This window comes from Taudactylus pleione, unplaced genomic scaffold (genome assembly GCF_031769625.1).
Source record: "Taudactylus pleione unplaced genomic scaffold, aTauple2 ptg000535l, whole genome shotgun sequence".
Classification (NCBI taxonomy): Eukaryota; Metazoa; Chordata; class Amphibia; order Anura; family Myobatrachidae; genus Taudactylus; species Taudactylus pleione.
The window spans coordinates 11,969,618-11,988,690 of record NW_028284937.1 but is presented as its reverse complement, the minus strand read 5'-3'; the positions used below and the strand labels follow the sequence as shown (position 1 = coordinate 11,988,690).

At 43.4% G+C, this 19,073-nt stretch overlaps 1 protein-coding gene across 1 annotated transcript in view; it reads right to left on the bottom strand.

The window, feature by feature from the left end:
- The window catches only part of LOC148501119 (BAR/IMD domain-containing adapter protein 2-like), a 130,413-nt gene that overhangs the window by 85,476 nt on the left and 25,864 nt on the right, over window positions 1-19,073 (bottom strand). The window contains exon 2 of the mRNA XM_088450959.1: window positions 16,981-17,056. Coding sequence (XP_088307085.1) covers window positions 16,981-17,056 — 76 coding nt within the window. The remainder of the gene's footprint in view (window positions 1-16,980; window positions 17,057-19,073) is intronic.

Genomic DNA, 19,073 nt, shown 5'->3' with positions numbered 1-19,073 from the left:
TACATTATTTATCAGAAGTATTTACAGGGGAAACAAATAAGGAACATTTTATTTTTAAGAATTTGGTATAGAGTGCATCCGGAAAGTATTCACAACGCGTCGCTTTTTCCACATATTGTTATGTTACAGCCTTATTTCAAAATGGAATAAATTCATTTTTGTCCTCAAAATTCTACACACAATACCCCATAATGACAACTTGTAAAAAGTTTTTGGAGATTTTTGCAAGTTTAATAAAAAAAAAAACGCTAAGAAATCACATGTACATAAGTATTCACGGCCTTTGCCATGAAGCTCAAAATTGAGCTCAGGTGCATTCTGTTTCCACTGATCATCCTTGAGATGTTCCTACAGCTTAATTGGAGTACACCTGTGGTAAATTCAGTTGATTGGACATGATTTTGAAAGGCATACACCTGTCTATATAAGGTCCCACACTTGAGAGTGCATGTCAGAGCACAAACCAAGCATGAAGTCCAAGGAAATGTCTGTAGACCTCCAAGACAGAATTGTCTCGAGGCACAAGTCTGGGGAAGGGTACAGAAAAATATCTGCTGCTTTGAATGTCAAAATGAGCACAGTGGCCTCCATCATCCGTAAATGAAAGAAGTTCGGAACCACCAGGACTCTTTCTAGAGTTGGCTGTCCGTTTAAACTGAGCGAACGGGGGAGAAGGGCCCTAGTCAGGGAGATGACCAAGAACCCAATGGTCACTTTGTCAGAGCTACAGCATTCCTCTGTGGAGAGATGAGAACCTTCCAGAAGGACAACAATCTCTGCAGCAATCCACCAATCAGGCCTGTATGGTCCAGTGGCCAGACGGAAGCCACTCCTTAGTAAAAAGCACATGGCAGCCAGCCTGGAGTTTGCCAAAATGCACCTGAAGGACTCTCAGACCATGAGAGACAAAGATTAAACTCTTTAGCGTGAATGCCAGGCGTTCTGTTTGGAGGAAACCAGGCACCGCTCATCACCAGGCCAATACCATCCCTATAGTGCAACATGGTGGTGGCAGCATCATGCTGTGGGGATGTTTTTCAGCGGCAGGAACTGGGAGACTAGTCAGGATAGAGGGAAAGATGAGTGCAGCAATGTACAGAGACATCCTGGATGAAAACCTGCTCCAGAGCGCTCTTGATCTCAGACTGGGGCGACGGTTAATCTTTCAGCAGGACAACAACCCTAAGCACAAAGCCAAGATATCAAAGGAGTGGCTTCAGGACAACTCTTTGAATGTCCTTGAGTGGCCCAGCCAGAGCCCAGACTTAAATCCGATTGAACTTCTCTAGAGAGATCTAAAAATGGCTCTGCATCAACGCTTGCCATCCAACCTGATGGAGGTTGAGAGGTGTTGCAAAGAGGAATGGGCGAAACTGCCCAAAGATAGGTGTGCCAAGCTTGTGGCATCATATTCAAAAAGACTTGAGGCTGTAATTGCTGCCAAAAGTGTATCAACAAAGTATTGCGCAAAGGCTGTGAATACATATGTACATGTGATTTCTTTGTTTTTGTTTTTTTATTAAATTTGCAAAAAATTTAAAAAAACTTTTTACACGTTGTCATTATGGGGTATTGTGTGTAGAATTTTGAGGAGAAAAATTAATTTATTCCATTTTGGAATAAGGCTGTAACATAACAAAATGTGGAAAAAGTGACGAGCTGTGAATACTTTCTGGGTGCACTGTACATGAAAACAATTATTTGTCCAGTATGTGGCTCTATAAATCTTTGCTTAATCTGCATACAAAAATGTTGGAATCAGAGTGTTTTCTTAATACACTTGCAGTGTTGTTAGAATCATTTTGGATATTTATAAGCTCCCTTTAGCCAAATACTTCATAATTCCCTCAGTTTCCAATATCTGAAACACTAACAATGGAATTCATACAATGTCTGCCACGTTTCATCTACAGTAGATGTTGGCTTCTTCCCGTGGCATATAAATGCTACAAGTAATTAATAGGAAATAGTACAACAGATAATAGATGCGACATGACATTAAGGAGCTGATTTTGAGTAGGGAGCAAAGCAAAAAAAGAGCAAGGAACTTTGGGCCTCATTCAGAGGCGGTCGGAGGATGCAAGTGGTCGCTCAGAAGCTGGGCAGCCACTTGCATCCTGACCGCCCGCCTCTGTTGTGGTCGTTAGGCTGTGGGTTAACACCCACAGCTCTAATGACCGCTCCGGTGATGGTCGCGATGGTCAGAGACCATCGCGACCATCGGGGCTTACGACGAGACCCTAGGGTAGGGTCTCACTTGTCGTAAGCCCCGGAGAGCTTCTGGCTCTGTTTGAGCCGGAAGCTCTCCACTGACATCACTAGTGATGTCAGTGGGGCCTCCCCCAAACGGTAGGCGTTCCCATGGGAACGCCTCCGTTTGGGATGCCACCCCCCCGGCCCGCTTTCCAAACGGGGCGAGCTGTCAATCAACATCGACAGCTCGCCCCCTTTGGAAAGAAACCCGCTACGACCAGCGCTGTCGGTCGTAGCGGGTCTCACGCATGCGCACGAGGGAGCCGGCTCCCTCGTGCGCATGCGCACTAGACAAACATCAAGGCGGCCGCGCGGTCGTAGACCGTACGGCTGCCTCTGAATAGAGCCCCTTGTACCTTGGTAAAACCATGTTGCACTGCAGGTAGGGAAGATAAAGGGCTCTATTTACTACAATCCGCACACTGAATGTAGATTGTAGTGTGATATTACCGACGCGAATTCAGCCAATATCACAGGGATTTACTAAAAGTCCCTTGCAGGGACAGAGCTTGTGATACACCTCCGTCCCTGCAAATCCCCTCTGCACACTTATCACGGTATTTTCGCAAAAAATACAGTGACAAGTGCCTGCACATGCGCCGACCGGCCGCCGCTAAGCCCCGCCCCCGCGTTTGCATGTCCCCCCCAGAGATGACCCCCCCTCCGTTAATTACACTTACCTCCGGTGATTGGGACTCCGGTGATGTCCTCCGTGACTCCAGTCAGTTGATCTCCCATCCTGCACTGGGACCCGGTAAGTTTTTTTCTTTTTGTTTCATTTTTTTAAGCACTGATCACTGGGGCCCGCTCCGGGCTCTGCTCTGCCTTTTAAAGCAGAGCAGGAGTCCAGTAACCGGGGGAGACCCTGGATAACACCACCTCCCAGGTGGCGTTATTATCATAGGGCTTTCCCCAGGTGTTTTTTCACAATTTATTTTTAGTAACTTTGGCCAGATCACATTTCCAATTACTATTATGGGAAATGCGATCATCTTACTAAAAATATGTGATAATTAGGGCTTGGAGTAGAATTTTATGAATTTTACTCTAATTGCCCTTTAGTAACTTTAGGTGATACTTTATTTTAGTAAAAATAATGTTAATAATAAATAGAGCCTATAATGTGCAGAGAGGGGCGTGTCCAAATTCAATCTAAATTGCAATGTAGAAATAAAGCTGCCCAGTATTTGTTGGCTACATGCAAAAATGTAAATGTATTTGCACCCCTTGCATTGTAATATGGTTTGTTACATATGACAATTGCCCGTTCTACTGATGCCAGGGTCAGGGGATCAGAGAAATTCAACATGTTGGACATTCTCTATTCTCTGATTCTGACCCGAAAATGGTCAGAATCGGCAAGTCAGGGATTTTTAACATGTCACATTTCCCCATGATCGGATTGGTGTCAGATTTATTGACCGCATTACTTGTTTGCTTGAATCAGCCTCCATGGGCCAAACAAAGCCCAAATAGCGCAGGTGTAGTTGTATTTTTTTTGTTAGAAGGGTGGTGGGGGGAGAGGGGAAATCATATCTATACTAATATATAAAAAGAAAGTTGTGTTTATTTGTTCCAAGTTATCTACTACTTAACCGATTTTCATGAAAAGTGCACCATTTTGTAGTGGAAACTCCTAGAAATAACCTTCACTTATTTATTTCATCTATATTCCGTCAAGTTAAAGTTGTGCAATAACAAATAACAAAAACAACATTCATTGGCATCATCAATACAAGAGATCGGTGTGGCACTCTGGGGAGGAGAGGTGGGGGAGAGGTGCTTTGGGCCCACAGTCACTTGAATAGAATAACAATCTCTGCAGCAATCCACCAATCAGGCCTGTATGGTCCAGTGGCCAGACGGAAGCCACTCCTTAGTAAAAAGCACATGGCAGCCAGCCTGGAGTTTGCCAAAATGCACCTGAAGGACTCTCAGACCATGAGAGACAAAGATTAAACTCTTTAGCGTGAATGCCAGGCGTTCTGTTTGGAGGAAACCAGGCACCGCTCATCACCAGGCCAATACCATCCCTATAGTGCAGCATGGTGGTGGCAGCATCATGCTGTGGGGATGTTTTTCAGCGGCAGGAACTGGGAGACTAGTCAGGATAGAGGGAAAGATGAGTGCAGCAATGTACAGAGACATCCTGGATGAAAACCTGCTCCAGAGCGCTCTTGATCTCAGACTGGGGCGACGGTTAATCTTTCAGCAGGACAACAACCCTAAGCACAAAGCCAAGATATCAAAGGAGTGGCTTCAGGACAACTCTTTGAATGTCCTTGAGTGGCCCAGCCAGAGCCCAGACTTAAATCCGATTGAACTTCTCTAGAGAGATCTAAAAATGGCTCTGCATCGACGCTTGCCATCCAACCTGATGGAGGTTGAGAGGTGTTGCAAAGAGGAATGGGCGAAACTGCCCAAAGATAGGTGTGCCAAGCTTGTGGCATCATATTCAAAAAGACTTGAGGCTGTAATTGCTGCCAAAAGTGTATCAACAAAGTATTGCGCAAAGGCTGTGAATACATATGTACATGTGATTTCTTTGTTTTTGTTTTTTTATTAAATTTGCAAAAAATTTAAAAAAACTTTTTACACGTTGTCATTATGGGGTATTGTGTGTAGAATTTTGAGGAGAAAAATTAATTTATTCCATTTTGGAATAAGGCTGTAACATAACAAAATGTGGAAAAAGTGACGAGCTGTGAATACTTTCTGGGTGCACTGTACATGAAAACAATTATTTGTCCAGTATGTGGCTCTATAAATCTTTGCTTAATCTGCATACAAAAATGTTGGAATCAGAGTGTTTTCTTAATACACTTGCAGTGTTGTTAGAATCATTTTGGATATTTATAAGCTCCCTTTAGCCAAATACTTCATAATTCCCTCAGTTTCCAATATCTGAAACACTAACAATGGAATTCATACAATGTCTGCCACGTTTCATCTACAGTAGATGTTGGCTTCTTCCCGTGGCATATAAATGCTACAAGTAATTAATAGGAAATAGTACAACAGATAATAGATGCGACATGACATTAAGGAGCTGATTTTGAGTAGGGAGCAAAGCAAAAAAAGAGCAAGGAACTTTGGGCCTCATTCAGAGGCGGTCGGAGGATGCAAGCTGGGCAGCCACTTGCATCCTGACCGCCCGCCTCTGTTGTGGTCGTTAGGCTGTGGGTTAACACCCACAGCTCTAATGACCGCTCCGGTGATGGTCGCGATGGTCAGAGACCATCGCGACCATCGGGGCTTACGACGAGACCCTAGGGTAGGGTCTCACTTGTCGTAAGCCCCGGAGAGCTTCTGGCTCTGTTTGAGCCGGAAGCTCTCCACTGACATCACTAGTGATGTCAGTGGGGCCTCCCCCAAACGGTAGGCGTTCCCATGGGAACGCCTCCGTTTGGGATGCCACCCCCCCGGCCCGCTTTCCAAACGGGGCGAGCTGTCAATCAACATCGACAGCTCGCCCCCTTTGGAAAGAAACCCGCTACGACCAGCGCTGTCGGTCGTAGCGGGTCTCACGCATGCGCACTAGGGAGCCGGCTCCCTCGTGCGCATGCGCACTAGACAAACATCAAGGCGGCCGCGCGGTCGTAGACCGTACGGCTGCCTCTGAATAGAGCCCCTTGTACCTTGGTAAAACCATGTTGCACTGCAGGTGGGGAAGATAAAGGGCTCTATTTACTACAATCCGCACACTGAATGTAGATTGTAGTGTGATATTACCGACGCGAATTCAGCCAATATCACAGGGATTTACTAAAAGTCCCTTGCAGGGACAGAGCTTGTGATACACCTCCGTCCCTGCAAATCCCCTCTGCACACTTATCACGGTATTTTCGCAAAAAATACAGTGACAAGTGCCTGCACATGCGCCGACCGGCCGCCGCTAAGCCCCGCCCCCGCGTTTGCATGTCCCCCCCCAGAGATGACCCCCCCTCCGTTAATTACACTTACCTCCGGTGATTGGGACTCCGGTGATGTCCTCCGTGACTCCAGTCAGTTGATCTCCCATCCTGCACTGGGACCCGGTAAGTTTTTTTCTTTTTGTTTCATTTTTTTAAGCACTGATCACTGGGGCCCGCTCCGGGCTCTGCTCTGCCTTTTAAAGCAGAGCAGGAGTCCAGTAACCGGGGGAGACCCTGGATAACACCACCTCCCAGGTGGCGTTATTATCATAGGGCTTTCCCCAGGTGTTTTTTCACAATTTATTTTTAGTAACTTTGGCCAGATCACATTTCCAATTACTATTATGGGAAATGCGATCATCTTACTAAAAATATGCGATAATTAGGGCTTGGAGTAGAATTTTATGAATTTTACTCTAATTGCCCTTTAGTAACTTTAGGTGATACTTTATTTTAGTAAAAATAATGTTAATAATAAATAGAGCCTATAATGTGCAGAGAGGGGCGTGTCCAAATTCAATCTAAATTGCAATGTAGAAATAAAGCTGCCCAGTATTTGTTGGCTACATGCAAAAATGTAAATGTATTTGCACCCCTTGCATTGTAATATGGTTTGTTACATATGACAATTGCCCGTTCTACTGATGCCAGGGTCAGGGGATCAGAGAAATTCAACATGTTGGACATTCTCTATTCTCTGATTCTGACCCGAAAATGGTCAGAATCGGCAAGTCAGGGATTTTTAACATGTCACATTTCCCCATGATCGGATTGGTGTCAGATTTATTGACCGCATTACTTGTTTGCTTGAATCAGCCTCCATGGGCCAAACAAAGCCCAAATAGCGCAGGTGTAGTTGTATTTTTTTTGTTAGAAGGGTGGTGGGGGGAGAGGGGAAATCATATCTATACTAATATATAAAAAGAAAGTTGTGTTTATTTGTTCCAAGTTATCTACTACTTAACCGATTTTCATGAAAAGTGCACCATTTTGTAGTGGAAACTCCTAGAAATAACCTTCACTTATTTATTTCATCTATATTCCGTCAAGTTAAAGTTGTGCAATAACAAATAACAAAAACAACATTCATTGGCATCATCAATACAAGAGATCGGTGTTGCACTCTGGGGAGGAGAGGTGGGGGAGAGGTGCTTTGGGCCCACAGTCACTTGAATAGAATAACAATCTCTGCAGCAATCCACCAATCAGGCCTGTATGGTCCAGTGGCCAGACGGAAGCCACTCCTTAGTAAAAAGCACATGGCAGCCAGCCTGGAGTTTGCCAAAATGCACCTGAAGGACTCTCAGACCATGAGAGACAAAGATTAAACTCTTTAGCGTGAATGCCAGGCGTTCTGTTTGGAGGAAACCAGGCACCGCTCATCACCAGGCCAATACCATCCCTATAGTGCAGCATGGTGGTGGCAGCATCATGCTGTGGGGATGTTTTTCAGCGGCAGGAACTGGGAGACTAGTCAGGATAGAGGGAAAGATGAGTGCAGCAATGTACAGAGACATCCTGGATGAAAACCTGCTCCAGAGCGCTCTTGATCTCAGACTGGGGCGACGGTTAATCTTTCAGCAGGACAACAACCCTAAGGACAAAGCCAAGATATCAAAGGAGTGGCTTCAGGACAACTCTTTGAATGTCCTTGAGTGGCCCAGCCAGAGCCCAGACTTAAATCCGATTGAACTTCTCTAGAGAGATCTAAAAATGGCTCTGCATCGACGCTTGCCATCCAACCTGATGGAGGTTGAGAGGTGTTGCAAAGAGGAATGGGCGAAACTGCCCAAAGATAGGTGTGCCAAGCTTGTGGCATCATATTCAAAAAGACTTGAGGCTGTAATTGCTGCCAAAAGTGTATCAACAAAGTATTGCGCAAAGGCTGTGAATACATATGTACATGTGATTTCTTTGTTTTTGTTTTTTTATTAAATTTGCAAAAAATTTAAAAAAACTTTTTACACGTTGTCATTATGGGGTATTGTGTGTAGAATTTTGAGGAGAAAAATTAATTTATTCCATTTTGGAATAAGGCTGTAACATAACAAAATGTGGAAAAAGTGACGAGCTGTGAATACTTTCTGGGTGCACTGTACATGAAAACAATTATTTGTCCAGTATGTGGCTCTATAAATCTTTGCTTAATCTGCATACAAAAATGTTGGAATCAGAGTGTTTTCTTAATACACTTGCAGTGTTGTTAGAATCATTTTGGATATTTATAAGCTCCCTTTAGCCAAATACTTCATAATTCCCTCAGTTTCCAATATCTGAAACACTAACAATGGAATTCATACAATGTCTGCCACGTTTCATCTACAGTAGATGTTGGCTTCTTCCCGTGGCATATAAATGCTACAAGTAATTAATAGGAAATAGTACAACAGATAATAGATGCGACATGACATTAAGGAGCTGATTTTGAGTAGGGAGCAAAGCAAAAAAAGAGCAAGGAACTTTGGGCCTCATTCAGAGGCGGTCGGAGGATGCAAGTGGTCGCTCAGAAGCTGGGCAGCCACTTGCATCCTGACCGCCCGCCTCTGTTGTGGTCGTTAGGCTGTGGGTTAACACCCACAGCTCTAATGACCGCTCCGGTGATGGTCGCGATGGTCAGAGACCATCGCGACCATCGGGGCTTACGACGAGACCCTAGGGTAGGGTCTCACTTGTCGTAAGCCCCGGAGAGCTTCTGGCTCTGTTTGAGCCGGAAGCTCTCCACTGACATCACTAGTGATGTCAGTGGGGCCTCCCCCAAACGGTAGGCGTTCCCATGGGAACGCCTCCGTTTGGGATGCCACCCCCCCGGCCCGCTTTCCAAACGGGGCGAGCTGTCAATCAACATCGACAGCTCGCCCCCTTTGGAAAGAAACCCGCTACGACCAGCGCTGTCGGTCGTAGCGGGTCTCACGCATGCGCACGAGGGAGCCGGCTCCCTCGTGCGCATGCGCACTAGACAAACATCAAGGCGGCCGCGCGGTCGTAGACCGTACGGCTGCCTCTGAATAGAGCCCCTTGTACCTTGGTAAAACCATGTTGCACTGCAGGTGGGGAAGATAAAGGGCTCTATTTACTACAATCCGCACACTGAATGTAGATTGTAGTGTGATATTACCGACGCGAATTCAGCCAATATCACAGGGATTTACTAAAAGTCCCTTGCAGGGACAGAGCTTGTGATACACCTCCGTCCCTGCAAATCCCCTCTGCACACTTATCACGGTATTTTCGCAAAAAATACAGTGACAAGTGCCTGCACATGCGCCGACCGGCCGCCGCTAAGCCCCGCCCCCGCGTTTGCATGTCCCCCCCCCAGAGATGACCCCCCCTCCGTTAATTACACTTACCTCCGGTGATTGGGACTCCGGTGATGTCCTCCGTGACTCCAGTCAGTTGATCTCCCATCCTGCACTGGGACCCGGTAAGTTTTTTTTTTTTTGTTTCATTTTTTTAAGCACTGATCACTGGGGCCCGCTCCGGGCTCTGCTCTGCCTTTTAAAGCAGAGCAGGAGTCCAGTAACCGGGGGAGACCCTGGATAACACCACCTCCCAGGTGGCGTTATTATCATAGGGCTTTCCCCAGGTGTTTTTTCACAATTTATTTTTAGTAACTTTGGCCAGATCACATTTCCAATTACTATTATGGGAAATGCGATCATCTTACTAAAAATATGTGATAATTAGGGCTTGGAATAGAATTTTATGAATTCTACTCTAATTGCCCTTTAGTAACTTTAGGTGATACTTTATTTTAGTAAAAATAATGTTAATAATAAATAGAGCCTATAATGTGCAGAGAGGGGCGTGTCCAAATTCAATCTAAATTGCAATGTAGAAATAAAGCTGCCCAGTATTTGTTGGCTACATGCAAAAATGTAAATGTATTTGCACCCCTTGCATTGTAATATGGTTTGTTACATATGACAATTGCCCGTTCTACTGATGCCGGGGTCAGGGGATCAGAGAAATTCAACATGTTGGACATTCTCTATTCTCTGATTCTGACCCGAAAATGGTCAGAATCGGCAAGTCAGGGATTTTTAACATGTCACATTTCCCCATGATCGGATTGGTGTCAGATTTATTGTTTGCTTGAATCAGCCTCCATGGGCCAAACAAAGCCCAAATAGCGCAGGTGTAGTTGTATTTTTTTTGTTAGAAGGGTGGTGGGGGGAGAGGGGAAATCATATCTATACTAATATATAAAAAGAAAGTTGTGTTTATTTGTTCCAAGTTATCTACTACTTAACCGATTTTCATGAAAAGTGCACCATTTTGTAGTGGAAACTCCTAGAAATAACCTTCACTTATTTATTTCATCTATATTCCGTCAAGTTAAAGTTGTGCAATAACAAATAACAAAAACAACATTCATTGGCATCATCAATACAAGAGATCGGTGTGGCACTCTGGGGAGGAGAGGTGGGGGAGAGGTGCTTTGGGCCCACAGTCACTTGAATAGAATAACATACCGTAAATGCACAAAAGAAACCAAACAGCTGATTAGTTTACATTGTTCAGCAATGCTTTGGTCAAGATGACCGACTTCTGCATGAATAATGGACATTAACTGAGATCACAATGAATTAAGATTGGTCTTAACAATGACGAACGTTGAAGTACATTTTAAGATTTTATGTAGCAACATCTAAAGCATTTTAAAAAAAATAAAAATGTCACTACTTTTGCTATAATTCCATTTCCTCACCAAATCTAGTCACTGGCACCCAAAGTGTCTGTCTGAGTCATACGCTGCATGCAATGTGACTTGTGTTGTTAATCTGTGCTGCTCTGTTAGTAACTTCATTTAGTAAGTCATGTTTATCATTAGTTTGTGTGAATAATGCCTCCTAACTGTCCCCATTGTGTTGGGACAGCCCTGATATGCTGACTCTCTCCTGCCATTCTTATCAGTACTACATTGTCCCAAGCAGCTCGGCAGCTGATTAGGGGATGTAGTTATAATACCGACGGCCGGAATTCCGTCTGTTTAAATCCCGGCGTCAGAATCCCGACCCTGCAAAATCTCGATGCCAGCCTATATACTGACGCCGGAATCCCGATTGGAGGGGCACCTTAGCTGTTAGCCGTGGGGGGGAGGGTTACGTTTAGGCACGACGGGTGGGGAAGGGGGGTTAGGGTTAGGCTTTGGGGGGAGGTTAGGGTTAGGCACCATTTTTTTTAGGGATGTAGTTATCAGACCAGCAGATGGCATGCCGCCAGTCTGAATCCCGAAGCTGAAAGTCCGACATGGGACTTAATCACGACGCCGGAACACAGACAGATGCCAGCATGAACCAGGTAATTCCAAGGCGTCTTAGCTGTTAGCCGTGGGGGGGAGGCTTAGGTTTAGCATAGCGGGGTTGGCGACAGGTTATTTTTGGGGGGGAGGTTAGGGTTAGGCACCCCTGGGGGGGGGGGTTAGGCACCACTGGGGGGGGGTTAGGGTTAGACACTAAGGGGGGACGGTTAGGTTTAGGCACCAAAGGGAGAGGGTTAAGTTTAGGCACATAGGGGTAACATAGTTAAGGTTAGGGTGTGGGTGGGGAGAGTTAAGTTTAGGCACCAGTAAGAGAGGGTTAGGGGGAGAAGGGGGAGGGTTAGTATACTTACCCGACCCCTGTCGGGATACCGAGCATCGGGATGTTGTTGTCTGCATTTTGACAGAAGGCATCTCGACTGCCGGTATTTCATACCCAACCCACTGATTTGGTATGTCCCATTCACCACTGCAGCAAACAGGTACGGCTGATACCTGTCACTGGTGACCGCGGCAATGAATGTGTGATGGAGGGAAACTGAGGGGAACGACTGAGACCTGCCCCTTGTCCTGATCTTCTCACCGACATTGTTGGGTGGCAAGGGTTAGTGCATGCATGTGGAATCATTAGAGCCAAGCAACTACTTCACTGATTCATTACTCTGGACCCCTGTAACAATGAGGCATTTATATCAAAGCTCAAAGAGCCCTATTACTGATGAAAATAAATAGTTATCAGTTATCCCTTGTTAAATTACACAGCAATGCAATGTTCTGTTGCTCCTTTTAAAGCAGTGAGTAGGCAGAAGGGTGGGACTATTACAGAAGTGTTTGGCACATGATGAGACTGAGGTCAGTGCAGCATGATGCTCAGAGCTGTTAATAAACTCACTAAGAGTTGATATTATCGTGGTAATAGCCTATAAAGATATACAACATATTTACAGTATCTACTAAATTAAAGCACAAGACAACAGGAGATGGCTGAAAAATTGATCAAATGTTATGTGATTTACAGTAATAATTAAATGAGAGTTAGTAGTATGGTGGCGGACAACAAGAACACACAACATAAAACAAGACAATCATACATAAAACTGTGGTGTACAACTCTCCAATATTAGGCACACTCAGATGGCCGGTGCCAAATGCCTGGTCGGGAATATAATCTTGTATCACTGACTGAGGGCAGCGCACCCAACTAAGGGATAATGACAACTCAACTAACCAGCCGCTATAACTGCCACCATAACAAACAACAGTGACAACATAAAAAAGTAGTTTTCCAACAGACAAGAGTAAGAAATAATTGTGAGTGATCCTCAATATAATCCCCTAAACGCACCCCCAACTATTATAGGATGTCAGATTACTACCTCAAAAGGCCAATTACCATATAAAATGGAAATCACTAACATTATAAATGGGCCAGCTCTAACAACCTTGTGGTTTAATTTTGCTCTGGCTTATTCAGCCCTATACATCAAGTCAAGTTGGATGTTTTATAAATGATAGCAATTTTCTGCTGCTCAATCCTTAAAGTGCATACACACACAACGATTTTGTTACCAGCGATTTTATGAATGATTTTCTGTCAGATTATCAGATTATCTGTCAGATTTTTTAAAGTGTAATGAACGATTTTTTGAACTACAAACGATTTTTGTAACTTCCCTTAATGAATATCGTTCAGTTGGTCAGTCAGAATGAACTACAAACTACAAACGGGAACGCGCATGAACGATAATCGTTCATCTTTATAACTCAGAAACTGAACGTTTTTTTCAACGATTGAAAGATAACTGAGTCGTTATAGTTAAATCGTTCAAAAAATCGTTACGTGTATATGCACCTTTAAGGGTCAGCAACACATTTTACAGAGATCTTTGCTTTTTTCCTTTAATAGATTTTTTTTTGTGGTTCTATATATATATATATATATATATATATATATATAGTATATATATACAGTCAGGTCCATAAATATTGGGACATTGACAGAATTTTCATATTTTGGCCTCTATTCACCACCACAATGGCTTTGAAATTAAACAAACAAGATGCGATTTAACTGCAGACTTTCAGATTTAATTTGAGGGTAATTACATCCAAATCAGGTGAACGGTGTAGGAATTACAACGGTTTCTATATGTGCCTCCCACTTTTTAAGGGGCCAAAAGTAATGAGACAAACTAATAAATCCTAAATCTAACTTTCACTTTTTAATACTTTGTTGCAAATCCTTTGAAGGCAATTACAGCCTGAAATCTGGAACGCATAGACATCACCAGACGCTGGGTTTCATCCCTGGTGATGCTCTGCCAGGCCTCTACTGCAACTGTCTTCAGTTCCTGCTTGTTCTTGGGGCATTTTCCATTCAGTTTTGTCTTCATCAAGTGAAATGCATGCTCAATCGGATTCAGGTCAGGGGATTGACTTGGCCATTGCATAACATTCCACTTTTTAGCCTTAAAAAACTCTTTGGTTGCTTTTGCAGTATGCTTCGGGTCATTGTCCATTTGCACTGTGAAGCGCCGTCCAATGAGTTCTGAAGCATTTGACTGAATATGAGCATATAATATTGCCCGAAACACTTCAGAATTCATTCTGATGCTTTTGTCAGCAGTCACATCATCAATAAATACAAGGGAACCAGTTCCATTGACAGCCATACATGCCCATGCCATGACACTACCACCACCATGCTTCACTGATGAGGTGGTATGTTTTGGATCATGAGCAGTTCCTTTCCTTCTCCATACTTGTCTCTTCCCATCACTCTGGTACAAGTTGATCTTTGTCTCATCTGTCCATAGGATGTTGTTCCAGAACTGTAATGGCTTTTTTAGATGTTGTTTTGCAAACTCTAATCTGGTCTTCCTGTTTTTGTGGCTCACCAATGGTTTGCATCTTGTGGTGAACCCTCTATATTCACTCTTGTGAAGTCTTCTCTTGATTGTTGACTTTGGCACATATACATCTACCTCCTGGAGAGTGTTCTTGATTTGGCCAACTGTTGTGAAGGGGTTTTTCTTCACCAGGGAAATAATTCTTTTGTCATCCACTACAGTTGCTTTCTGTGGTCTTCCGGGTCTTTTGTTGTTGCTGAGCTCTCCGGTGCGTTCTTTCTTTTTAAGAATGTTCCAAACAGTTGCTTTGGCCACACCTAATGTTTTTGCTATCTCTCTGATGGGTTTGTTTTGATTTTTCAGCCTAATGATGGCTTGCTTCACTGATAGTGACAGCTCTTTGGATCTCATATTGAGAGTTGACAGCAACTGATTCCAAATACAAATGTCACACCTAGAATCAACTCCAGACCTTTTACCTGCTTAATTGATAATGAAATAATGAGGGAATAGCTCACACCTGTCCATGAAATAGCTTTTGAGTTGATAGTTCCATTACTTTTGGCCCCTTAAAAAGTGGGAGGCACATATAGAAACCGTTGTAATTCCTACACCGTTCACCTGATTTGGATGTAATTACCCTCAAATTAAATCTGAAAGTCTGCAGTTAAAGCACATCTTGTTTGTTTCATTTCAAAACCATTGTGGTGGTGAATAGAGGCCAAAATCTGAAAATTCTGTCAATGTCCCAATATTTATGGACCTGACTGTATATATATATATATATATATATATATATATACTGTATATATATATATATATATAGAACCACAAAAAAAAAACTATTTTGCGCCTCAAAGCACCTCAAAGCAGGACCCCTGTCAGCAGAAACCTAACAAATAGTACACCAATACAATAAAGTACCCGAGGGCGCTAATCAACAATGAAACGCGATTGGTTAAAATAAAATTTTAGAACAGTCCATAGCTTTATAAGAAATAATTGTGCTAGTTCCAATTTGGGGAGAATTAAAGCAGTCCTGGAAAAAAAAAATAATTTGACTTTTCTTCATAAGATGTGGAGGAACTGTTAGGAGGGAATGTCCTGAAATATACCCTCACACCAAAATGTCACCCAAAAAAGAAGGCCAATAGGCCTAAGTATTAGAGACTGATACAATAATTTATCTTTTGTTTTTTATTGAAAATAATTTTGAAAAAATCAGAATACCGTGGTGTCAGATAACCAACGTCTTGGTAAGGTAGATGTACACCACCAATAACCCCAAAGGGTGTGAGCTCATAGGTGGAAACCTGACTTGAGACAGAAGGGTATGACACCTTAACCCTACGCATTTCGTCCCTTGAATGGGACTCCCTCAGGGGTACAATCAGAAAAAAGATTTTACACCTTTAAGAAAAACAGACTTAGCTTTTCACCGCTGAAGAATCCTTTTAGCACCTGATATCTTAAGCTGTATGCAAGCAATGAGTGTTGCCCCAAAAGAAACATCCAATTAAAGCCTTGTTAGTAAGCATAAACGTAATCCACAGACAGACACTGCTCTCTGATAGAGGTAATCTAATATATATATATATATATATATATATATATATATATAATTACTATGGACTGGCTATAAACCGGGCCCGGAGGGCGGATGGGAGGGGGGGGGAGGAAGTAGGCAGAAGGTATGCTTAGGGTGCCGAGAAACCTTGCACCAGCCCTGTCCCCATATGTACTAAGCTTCAGAATGCGATACTCTCCAAAGCATGGACCCGTTAGGCAACGCGTTACCTAATAGAAGATTATGGGCTTGTGACCGCAATGTTCTCTGAGAGGGATATAATCACATCCCTCCCTATGTCCCCCGCGGCGCGCACGTCACCTGAGACATGCGCAGAGGGACTCATGATGGACTTTTAGGTCATAATCGCAATTATAGGTACATACCAGCATTATTAAGGCCGGTTTGTACCCAATAAGTGGTGGGTTGTACCGCATCCAAAATGCTATGCGTAATACCTCCTGCCCACTGTCTGATACTTCAGATGGGACAGGGTGCAGTGATAGGAGGTGACATATGAGGCACATTGCTACGGAAACCAAGCCCTGTTCCGTTTCCACTGTGTATATGCTGTTGGTGCTGCTGTCTCCTGCCAACTACAAATTCACATTACTGCCCTTTACACATGGTAATCTGATCTGTCTCAATAGCAGCCACCTGAATGCAATATACAGTACTTCACAAGAGATGGTTTCCCAGTCTAGGCTCTGGTATGTGTGTAGGAAACACAATCGTTTTACTGGCCACTGTGGATTTTTACTAGTACTTTTTACCTTTAATCACATATCCCAGGATTGGATCTGAGTAATCCTGAAATCCTGGGATTACAAAATAATAAATATGGTATATATCTAACACATGGTGTTTCCTGCTTGCTATAAATTACAAAACAAAAGCATTGCAAAACAAATTTCTTCTGCAAACAGTCCATCATTGTGCAGCACACAGAATATAAAGCTTAGAACACACAAGTTATATTCCCATTGCTGTATTAATAATGTCTCAGTGTTTTTATTTCCTTTGACATTGTACAGTGGTTTGTGCCAATGCTGCCAGTCACTGATATTATGCTACTGTACTGTATATCTTTTGAATTGTGTGCATTAGGAATTACTATGAAAATACATATAAAGTTACCTGACAGTGCTTTCTCGTAATGTTTCCCCATTGTCACAAAATTCTTTAGACTTGGGTTGAACTGGTCTAGAATAACCTGCGGGAGAGAGAAAGTAAGTCAGACGTGTGTCTTTTGTAATCTGTTGGTAACAACAAGCCTTGTGTACATTACAGTCATAATTACATACTAACATGTTTGTAGTTTTATTTGTAATACCCCTTTTACAATAAAGTCACTGAACATCGGTTTAAAATCTGTGTAACATCGGCTTGAAACCCGTTCACAACGCAGGCTAAACTCGGGTTATTGCCGGGGCTTCTCCTCTGCTGGTGGTTAGAAATTATGTCATCTCCAAGCACCGGTGAGCCGGCTTTCCATAGGGTGTTAATAGGACCTGGGTCGGATGACCTGCGTCACTCGTTCACACTGCAGGGTTGGGTCGTTCCCGTGTTCACCCCTGCTTGTTACCTGGGTTGGACACGGTAATAATACAGGTTATTTGGCCAGTTTAAAAGGGGTAGTAACAAAGGGACCAAAGTGTAGTTCTAAAATAATATGTTCTGTTTCAACCTTAAATGACAGTCTTCAGATACACCGCCCTCATGAGTGTGATGAAATTAGTACTAAATTGTCCCATATTTCCAGAGTTCTACTGTTCACTTGCACATGGAAATTCCTGTCCTTGTTAATTAGTGATGACCAACTTCTCAGCATAACTTCCATAGTGTGTGTATAGGAATTGTAAATTATATACTGTATGCTATACATTCTATTTTGACGTTTTTCTTTGGGGCTCTAGGATAATGCCGCTAGAAGACTTTTACCAAGACAGTGACTAAATTTCCTAGTGATGAAATGTGCAGTGACATTATCCCACAGCGAAGCTCTCATCCATAATTCTCCTTTCTTTATATCTAACAGAATCCAAATTAGAGATGAGCGGTCCGGATTACCTTGAATCTGGACCGCTCCAAACTTGTTAATCAGAGCTGCATCTGAGTCCTGGCTTGGGGATTCCCAGCCAGGCTCGGATGTCAGAACGAGGCCGAACGTCATCCTCCCAGCACCGGATTCCTGCGGGTTCTGAATTCCATGTAAGGAGCCGCGGCCGGGACTCAGCACCATTTCCCTCCAGTCCAGTTAAACTTCTGCATGCTGCGCTCTGCACTGTCGTGTCTAAGTGTGCTGCTGGGGCTTTATCCATCTCTAAGGGGCTGTGCTGCTGGAGCTATGTCCATCTCTAAGGAACTGTGCTGCTGGGGCTATGTCCATCTCTAAGGAGCTGTGATGCTGGGGCTGTGTCCATCCCTAAGGGGCTGTGTTGTCACTGTGTCCACCCATAAGCTGTGTCCAGTCCCCTTAGTCTAATTAGTCTACTTCCATCACAGTGGTGCTACACTGACTCTGCAGGCCCCACCAACTGCGTTCACAGTGTGACTCCATATTTGTCAGCAAAAAAAGAATAAAATAAAAAGGTTAAAAAAAAATTGTGTATTTGTACTGTTCTGCAGTACGCTGTAGTACCCCAGAGCGTGTGCATAAAAGTGGTCTGACTCCATGCAGTGCGAGCCAAGCTGCCAGTTTAAAAAACTTTTTTTAATTTGTTTGTACTGTGCACTGCACCCCAGTACGTTGTAGTACCCCAGAGCATTTGCATAAAAGTGGTCTGACTTCATGCAGTGATCTGCAAATTGAAAAACGGATAACAATCAGTTTAGAGAAGAGCAAGCAAATACTAGCACTCCAGCTGCTGCCACCAGTCATGATGACGATACTAGTTCTTCAACGTCATCTACTAAAGATGATGCTTTAGGCATTCAGGTTTTAAGTCAGGGCATATAAAATCAAAAAGCCAATATACAGTGGTAAAGAAAAAAAACATCTCTAACAAAGAGAAAGTTTGCTGCAGAAAAATAAAATTGGCAACATGTCATTCACCACACGCAGTGGCAAGGAAAGACTCAGGCCTTGGCCTTTATTTCTAAATGGTGGTTCTGCAATTGTTAGCGAGGCATCTTCCTCTGCCTCTAATGACAATGCATGACCTTTTCACTCAGAGGGCAAAGTTTACTAAGTGGCGGGTTCTAAACCCCGGCGGTTTGGTGGCGGTATG